The 10,030-nt window shown below is 39.1% G+C and overlaps 1 protein-coding gene across 1 annotated transcript; it reads right to left on the minus strand.

Moving 5' to 3' along the window:
* Positions 1–8,949: 8,949 nt before the first annotated feature.
* Positions 8,950–10,024, minus strand: LOC107494969 (probable inactive receptor kinase At4g23740). The gene has a single exon (XM_016116011.3). The coding sequence runs from the start codon at positions 9,979–9,981 to the stop codon at positions 9,382–9,384; it is 600 nt and encodes a 199-aa protein (XP_015971497.1). The 5' UTR covers positions 9,982–10,024; the 3' UTR covers positions 8,950–9,381.
* Positions 10,025–10,030: the final 6 nt, after the last annotated feature.

The following is a 10,030-nucleotide window of genomic DNA, read 5'->3' on the forward strand; positions in this document are numbered from 1 at the left end:
CTTACTTTCCATTTGATGAGCTAGTGTTTTTCCCATATGTGGAAAACCTCTGTTCCTAGGCATAAAGCTTGATGGAGAGATTCACTCGTAAAGTAGAATAATATTGCTTTATGATAGATGATGTTCGCATTTTGTTTCAAGTTAAATAATATTACCAATGTCACATTGTCAATGATTTATAACCATACTTCGTCGTAAAGTATAAATATGCCACTTCGCCATATACCCTTAGGCTATTTTAAAGTGTGGGTCCGAAGGAATATTCCCTTTTAAAAGTTTTATGAACTGTACCAGCAATCTTTGAAGTTATAATGGATGCTTAGCTGTAGGTGAAGGTGCAATGACTATGGTTGTTTCAACTTTCAAGGGTAAGGTTTTTGTAAAGAAGAAAGAAAGTAGTCATATTATAATTTTGAGCTCATAATCAATTATGTAATTCCAACTCCTAAAAAAATCAAACATCACAAAAATATATTGGATGGAAAAATCTCCTATAAATCAGTAATGCGCTCAGAGATATAAAAACATGCGAGATTTTTTCTTAGTTATTGCTTCTATTTTTTAATATTTTTATTTTCAAGACTTTTAATATTTTTTATTATTGCTTCTAATTTTTAATATTGCTTCTATATACCTCGAAACTGATTTCCGAATAGTCGACCCAATCTCATCAAGTAATTGTTGAGGGAGACCTTCATGGTATGCGCGAATCTCGACCACTAAGCATACAGGACGGTTACTACTAGTGATAATATTTGAGTGTCAGAGTCCATTTTGCAGGTCCTACGCTTGGGTCAAGTTTCGAAGGAATATACAACACAGTAACCCAAGAAATAGAAGGGCGATAGCATCTCCCGGTGTTGACGAGCTATACCTTGGAGCACAGTTCCTGGCCAGAATATTTTGCACCCACCGTGGGCCCGACTTTAAAAGTAACACCACATTTTGTTGTTTTTTTCTTTTCTCCGCAGGGTTCTAGATCATGACAGACAATTCTATAGCTCCACCACCACCTTAGCTCCAACTAATGCTGAACTTTTAGCCATGAACGCTGCCCTACAGTTAGAGGTTCAAAAGATGGCCGACCTCTTGGCAACTAAGCCAAATAACGACAAAAAGAATGAGGAACGCAAGAATGTTAACGATAGAAATCCTAATGAAGAACACCACTCCAAATCAAACATGAAGATAGGAGGGACATCTCTCAAGATGGGAAAACGGAGAACAAATCTTTTTTTTGAAGAAATAATGAATTTTCAAATGCCGATGAACTTCATGCTTCCAACAACATTGAAACCTTATGAAGGGATTGGTGATCCCAACATACACGTCACTAAGTTTGAATCTATGATGTTCTTAAACGGTCCCTCTGACCGTATCTTATGTCAATCTTTTTGGACGGAGCTGCTTTACTTTGGTTTTCGAATTTTCCTGCATGTTTAATTTCAAGCTTCGAAGAATTTGCCAATTTATTTGTGAACAACTTTGCGCCATCGAAAATCTACATACGAGACTCAAATTACCTCAGCACAATTAAGTAAGGGCAACATGAGATCTTGAAGGATTATATGACGAGATTTGCAAAGGCTGCAATGGAAATTCCCGACCTTAATCCCGAAGTCCATTTACACGCTTTGAAACGCGGGCTTCATCCTGGAAAGTTTCAAGAGGCGATGGCGATAGCAATATCGAAAATGCTGGCCGAATTTCGGGATAAGGCGACAAATCAAATTGAGATCGAGGAACTACGAGAAGCCAAGAGAGCAGAGAAACCACTACCCCACAAGGACGATGATAAATAAAGTAAAATAAGCCATATTCAAGATAGCAAAAGACTATTCAAGTTGAAACCAAAGTTCGACTCCTACATACAGTTCAACGCAAAAAAGGAGGATATAATAATGGAGATCTTACATGCTAAAATCATCAAACCTCCTAGCAAGGCAGGAACCTACTAGGTCCAAACGTTTGTTGATAGAAGCAAACACTGCGCATTTCACCAGAAATTCGGACACACAACCGACGAATGTGTGGTAGCAAAGGACCTCTTAGAATGACTAGCGCGACAAGGATTGCTAGACAAATATATCAATAGCCGAATCCAAAGAGATACAACAAGCCTACCAACAACGAAGGAACAACCGAACCTAACCTCAGCTTCAAAGGACAATGCGAGATTGTCCACCCCGAGTCAACCTCTCACGATAAGAAAAGTCATTAACTATATCTTAGGGGGCTTTGTGTGTGGAGGAATCACTAGTTCGGCTAGAAAGAAAAGATACAAGATGATGCTAACTCTAGCAGGAGAGGGGTCAGCATCACAAGAACCAATATGTCCCATTCTGCAAATCACCTTCAACGCATCAGACTTTCAATCCCAGAGTCCAAACCTGGATGACCCTGTGGTAATATCTGTAACTATAGGGGAGGAAACAGTTCAAAAAGTCCTTATAAATCCCAGAAGCAGTGGTGATGTATTATTCTTATCAACTTTCCATAAGATGCAACTGAACGAGAGTTACAGCCTTCATCCGGAGAGCTAGTCGATTTCTCTGGATAGAGAGTTCCAGTAACAGGTTATGTTTGGTTAAGAAAAACTTTAGGGGAATGCCTATATTCGAAAACCTTAGATATTCAATATCTAATGGTTGATTGTGTTAGCCCCTTATAATATCATATTAGGGCGACCATCACTAAACTCTTTCGGTGCTATTGTCTCTACAATTCACTTGTGTGTTAAGTTCCATGTACAAGATGATATAATCGCAACTGTGCATTCGGATCATAAGGTAGCAAGGCAATGCTACAATGCAGGGCTAACAGCCTGATCACTAGCGTCAGATCCTATTCAGCGAGTCAACTTGGTTTACAATGCCGACAATATACCAACCCTAACCGATCTTGATCCTCGGCATGACAGAGATAGTCAACCAACGCCAACTGACGACTTCTGCCAGGTAAGCCTAACTGACAACGAATCACAGTATACTAACATTGGATATGCTTTGACTGCAGAAGAAACGCAAAAGCTCATCACCCTACTACGAGCAAATGCATATTTATTTGCATGGATACCCGTGGATATGCCCGGGATCGATCCAAACGTCATGTGCCACAAACTCCCTTTGGATCTGAGAGCTCGCCTAGTATGACAAAAGAAGCGTAATCACAGAAGTGAAAGAAAAGAAGCGGCAGTCAAAGAAATTTGTGGATTTTACAAATTTGAACAAAGCTTGCCCGAATGACTTATACCCGCTGCCATGCATTGATAAACTAGTGGACAACACCTCAGGTTTTAAAGTTTTAAGTTTTATGAATGCCTATTTAGGCTATAATTAGATACTAATACACCCCACAGATCAAGACAAAACTACATTTATAACCGATCACGGTAATTTTTGTTACAAAGTAATACCTTTCAGCCTTAAGAATGCAATTGTAATATACCAGATGTTGATGAATAAAGTCTTTCAAATTCAAATTGGCAGAAACATGGAGGTATGCATCGACGACATGGTCATCAAATCAGAATCTAAAGACGCACATCAATCCAACCTCCTAGAAATCTTCCAGCAACTAAGAAAATACAACATGAGGTTAAACCCCGAAAAATGCACATTTGGGGTTCAGGGATGCAAATTCCTCGATTTTATGTTAACACAACGAGGTATCGAGGCAAATCCCGAGAAGTGTTGAGTTGTCTTACAAATGAAATCACCGACAACAATAAAAAGAAGTCTAACAACTAGCAAGACGGCTAGCAACTCTACCACAATTCTTACCCACAGCAGCAGCAAAGTCCTATCACTTCTTTAATATTCTATGGAAGGTTAAGGATTTCATATGGATGGACGCCTGCGAACGAGCATTTGCGGATTTTAAGAATATTCTTGATTCACCATTTATACTACATAAGCCGACGCACGGTAAACCACTTTATTTATACCTTTCAATTTCTGCTTATGCAATTAGCTCTATGCTTGTAACAGAAACAGGTACTGAACAACTCTCAGTATACTTCGTCAGCAAAATCTTGAAAAATGCAGGAGCTTGGTACCCAACTATCGAGAAGTTGGCATTTGCCCTGATAATTACATCACGCCGCCTCCGCCACTATTTCCAGAGCCATGAGATCATAATTTGGACGAATAAGCCATTACGCCAGATACTCACACGGCCCAACCTTGTAGGATGACTAATCAAATGGTTGGTAGAGCTCTCGGAGTATGATATATCATACTAACCGAGAGGATCACTTAAGTCCCAAATTCTGGCAGATTTTATAGCTAACTAGCTGAGTTCACCATAATGGACGAAACTTTTTCTATCTTGGAAATGTACATAGATGGGGCTTCAAATGAGGAGGGTTATGGAGCAGGTGTCATCCTCAAAGACAAATAAGGGGTTTTCACCGAACAATTAAATTTTTATTCCCAGCAAGCATTAACCAATCTGAATACGAAGTTCTGTTAGCCAGATTGTGACTCGCTAGAGAAACCAATTCGGCATCTTAAAGTCTATTGCGATTCACTACTGGTCGCCAAGCAAGTAAATGGAAATTTTTAGGTAAGGGATCCTTGTTTAGAATAATATTTGAACAAAGCAAAAAATTTGGACAACACTTTCAACATTTTGAAATCATACATGTCCCTAGAGAAGAAAATAGTAAAGCAGATATCCTATCCAAGCTAGCCACCTCTAGAAAGCCAGATATAGCACTAGACTTATCACATCTAACCCTTAGGGAATTGAGTATATATAGCATGCATGTTTTGAGTTTGTCACAAAAAGAAGATTGGAGAACACCATACGTAGATTACTTAAAAATTGGACAAATACCAATATCAGAAGAAAGCCCAAGGCTATTTCGAAAGAGAGAAAGCTACTTTACCTTCATTGGAGACGACCTATATAAAAAAGGCTTCACTAGGCCATTATTGAAATGTCTCGGAGCTGAACAGCATAACTTAACAGTGTCGAAAGTTCAAGAAGGGATCTGTGGGACACACATAGGAGGACAAAGTTTAGCTGCGAAGCTTTTAAGAGCAAGATACTATTGGCCTTCTCTCAAGAAGGATTGCATGAAAAAAGTTCGACGATGTGACAATTGCCAAAAGTGAACACCATCAATACACAATCATGCCGAGCTACTGCACACCTCAGAAACAGGATGCCCTTTTCATAAATGGGGCTTGATATCCTCGGACCGTTCCCTGTATCACAGGGGCAGGTAAAATTCTTACTCATTGCAGTTGATTATTTTACAAAATGGATAGAGGCACAACCGCTCGCCAAAATAACCTCAGACAAAGTACAATCTTATATTTGGAAGTTTCTTATATGTAGATATGGATTACCTAATAAGAAAATAATTACTGATAACGGTAGGCAATTTACTGATAGAAAGATAGCATCCTTTCTAGAAAACCTACAGATAAAACATCACTTCTCCTTGGTAGAGCACTCATAGACTAATGGACTCGCCGAGGCTGCTACAAAATTATTTTGCAGTCTTTACAAAAAACTTAGCAAAGGCCAAAGGGCAATGGGCCGAACTAGTACCTTAAATTCTATAGAGTTATAACACCACACCACATTCCACAACAAAGGAAACACCATTTCAACTAGTCTACGGGGGAGATTCGATGATACCAGTGAAAATTTCACAAGGATCATTGCGAATCGACTTCTTGGATGACGAAACTAACACACAAGCACGGTCCGCCAAGTTAGACACATTAGATGAAGAACACGGCTTTGCCAAATTGAGACAAGCAGCTATGCAAGCCACAATACAACGAAAACACAATAAAAGGGTATGACCGCGAACATTGCAACAAGGTGACCTTGACCTACGCAAACTAGAAGACGTTTGAAAACCACTAGAACAAGGCAATTTGCTGCAATTTGGGAAGGACCCTTCAAAATATCAAAAGTACATGGAAAAGGAGCATACTCTTTGCAAAATGTCACAGGAACCGAGCTACCAAATACTTGGAACATATCTTCATTACGTTCGTATTATAGCTAGTTTGTACCTATAAGACGAAATCGAGAGATACTCTTTTTCCTACCACCGAGGTTTTTCCCAAATCAGGGTTTTACTCGGGGAGGTTTTAACGAGGCCGATTAATTCGCACCTCCAACATTCGAAGGTTTAATCAAATAAACATGCAATATTTTTTCTACATATCTAACCAGCATACAAATTCTTGAAACTAAGGCATATAGCTAAAGCAAATCATTATTTATCAAAACAACTGAAACATAAGCAAGATCACATATCATGGATGTCTACTATCTATCAATTCATCCAAACAGTATCTACAGTTAAAATAAGTAAACAAGTCAAATGTCTTTATCAGCAGTTGCCACATTCTCATCTTCAACTTCCCCCCATCCTCATCATCAACAAGCTTTTCCACTACAATCTTGTTAACATCAAGATTGCCGACTTCAAAGTCGGGAGCAAAGACCGTCACCTAACTCGTTACACAATCGAACCCAGCCGAGAATATCTCTAAAACCTCATTTTCGAGCTCATGGATCCTAGAAGTCATTTTTCCCTTCTCATTATCAACTTCCTTAATCTGACCTTGCAAAGCACGAATTTTTCCCTTCTTCTTTGCTCTTCATTTTTTATGCGACATCAATAATTACCCCGTCTCTTTCCTTCAAAGACTTTTCCAAGGTTGAAACTTTCTCTATTTCTTTTCCTCATCAGTTCCTAGAAGCTCTGTTGTCCGACCAATACAGAGCATCCTCGTGCCAATCACTTGAAAAGAAAAAACAATCAATAATAACAAACAAAATAAAGTAATATACAACGACTTTCTTATTACCTACATATATTGTCCCATAACAACTTTTCCCATATCCTTCAAAAGCTCAACATCATTAGGGCACTGAGCGACCTTGTCAGCCAGTGTCGTGAATGGAAATTGATCGCTCCAGACAGATTCGGCATTCGCACCACCAACAAAACCATGAAGTCGTATCTGTCTTTTCACCCCTTTCTGAACACCAGAACCAATATCTAAATCTGTCGTGGACAAAACTTCAAGAGACTTTCCGAATCGAGTTTCTTTCTCTTCGCGTTAAAGGGACGCGCACTAGATTGTGTAGCCTCTGCGCCAATATCCCCACCCTTCCTGACAACAGAGACCTCATTTTCACCTTTCTTCTTCTGATCTATAAAGGACCTCATCCGCGCAAAAGATAAGCTCGGAACCCTCCCATCTGCAAATACAGAAATACACAACATGAACAACATATTCTAAAATGAACTAGGCATTCTACATGCTAGTATCTCACCTATATACTTCCCCAAAGCTTTCTTATTAGTCTCCAATTTTAACATGTCAGAAATGGATAGCAATTTCCTAATAGAAAAGCACTCTATCAAGAAATCTAGAATCAAATCCTCTTCACTACTTCTCATCATAGCATTTAATATCTGCATTGGTTCTGGACATCAATAAAGAGGAAACTTCTCGCCTATCGTCATCTAAGAAAAAGGGATATTCTGTTTCTGATGAATGAACCTTCACAAACATTTTCTTGAAATTCTTACAGGAAGACTTATATAACACGAACAGTGAATGACCCGAATAACTACTAAGGTTTACCTAAAGACTCCTTTGTACCCCCTTTCGATTGAAATAACGAAAAAAATAAATTGAGGGAAGAAAGTACTTCCAGATATTCCATAAGACACTCATAGGCTCGAAGAAAAACCCACGAGTTTGGATGAAACTGTGACAAAGCACAATTCAACAAGGTCAATACTTTGCACTCGAAATCTGAAAACAGAAATCTAGCATTAAGCTCTGTTAGCACACAGCTATAAAAGTAAAAATAGGCTTAGTCACTCCTCTTCTCGCACACCCTCTCCTCACCATTACAAGGGAGGAATTTCACACCTACTAACGAACCACTCCTAACCCGGTTAGTAGCATTAAGCTCAGTCATGGCTTTTGCATTCGGATAAAGGGATACATGAAATTTTACATCCGCATGCACCCATTCATATATATCATCCTTTTTAACTTCAACAATCTTGTCCCTAGTCATCGACAAGATTGAAGAAAACACAAACAGTGACAGGTAAGGAAAAAGTTACTAACCTTTTGAAGTCATTTTCTTTTAGAGTAAAACTTATTGAAGTAAAATATGTCTTTCCAATGCACGAATGAAGAAGGTAATAAAAGACAAACAAACGCACTATCACATGATATCCACTACAATTTTTCAACTCTACGATCAATAAAAGCTGTTCACTTACTACCCAAAATAAATGGTCCTGATTCCCTCGAAATAACCGTAAAGCAACAATAACTACATCACAGAATATTTACGACGACATGCTTCGAATTCTATAAACAAATAAATGATACACAAGCTTGACCATGCTAACCAAATGGTCGAGTTGAGTTTGGGGGCTAATAGGACAAGCTGAAATCCGAGGTATAACATCATGAATTCATTTTCTGACAAAGCTCAACTTGCTTACACAATAGCAAGTCAAGTTTGGGGGCTGTGATCTTTACCCTAATAACTTAGATACACGACGATATACTTTGGAACTAATTTTCGATTAGTCGACCCAATCTCATCAAGTAATCGAGGGGACCTTCACGGTATGTGCGAATCTCGGCCACTAAGCATACAGGATGGTTACCAACAGTGATAATAAATAGGAACTAATCAGAACTACAAAACACAACACAAAAGACCATACAAGAGAAGGACAAAAAACTCAGTTCTGATTGGATATTTTGTGAATTAGTACTGATTTGAGCGTCAGAGTCTTTTTTGTAAGTCCTACGGCCGGATTAAATTTTTGAGAAATATACAGCATAGTAACCTAGGAAATAGAAAGACAAAATAGCATCTCCCAGTATTGACGAGTTATACCTCGAAGCACGATTCCTGACCGAAACAACACTATTACTAAAAAATCACATTTTATTTTTATCAATTTTTATTCACAAAAATGTTCAGAAAAAATTAAAACTACAAACCAAACATACTCTAATTCCAATTCTACATTAAAAAATGTGGAGCAAGTTTGGAGTTTAAACTAAACTAAATTTTATAACATTTGGAGTTTATAGAGTTATACCCGCCCGTCAATTCCGCCGAGGAAGCGAGAAAGAAATTCGCTATTTCTCACTCCTCGGACTGCTAAACTAGAAGACAACCAAATGAACCACTACAAAATAGTAAATTACCAAATTGGGGGACCCAACTTGACTTGGCATTCCTAACTCTAGTAGCTTACCAACTTCGCAACCAATAATATATATCCAAAATCATTGCCCGTGCTAACCAGTAACGACAACAAAATTTTAAATCAATGAAAAATTACACCGAAGAATCTCACTCTGTAATAATTGATGTGGAAGCATGTCCTCTATTTGGTGTAGAAGAACCCTCTGATCTAGATTCCGAGGACGGTCTATTCCCACTATGTAATCGAATTTCCTCCACCACTTTCACCACTTCCACCATTGTTGGTCTCTTATCTGGAACCCTAGCAACACATGCCAATCCCAATTGTAGCATCTCAACCATTTCCTCCTCTATGTTAGGGTACTTTAGTAATTCCACATCAAAGACTTCTGCAGTCCACTCCTCTCTAACAACAGAGTTCACCCACCTAACTAAGTGGACTACTTCCTCTCCTCCAGTGGCGTGCATTGGAGACCTTCTTGTTAGGAGCTCTAGAAGGAGGACTCCGAAACTGTAGACATCAGCTGCAACCGTCGCCTTCCGCGTGTCGGTTACTTCTGGTGCACGGTATCCTGCTGCCCTTAGTGCTGCTGGTGGTATTGGGCTAATTAATGTGGCGAGGCCGGTGTCCGATATACAACCATATCCCTGGGAGTTGAGGAAGATATTTGAGGACTTAATGTTACCGTGGATTAGTTTCCCTCCGTTTTGAGCATGGATATGAGCAATGCCTCTTGCTGTCCCCATCGCAATCCTTAGCCGACTTTCCCAATCTAACAAAACCCTGCCTTCCCCT

The sequence above is a fragment of the Arachis duranensis genome, chromosome 6, assembly GCF_000817695.3.
Source record: "Arachis duranensis cultivar V14167 chromosome 6, aradu.V14167.gnm2.J7QH, whole genome shotgun sequence".
Classification (NCBI taxonomy): Eukaryota; Viridiplantae; Streptophyta; class Magnoliopsida; order Fabales; family Fabaceae; genus Arachis; species Arachis duranensis.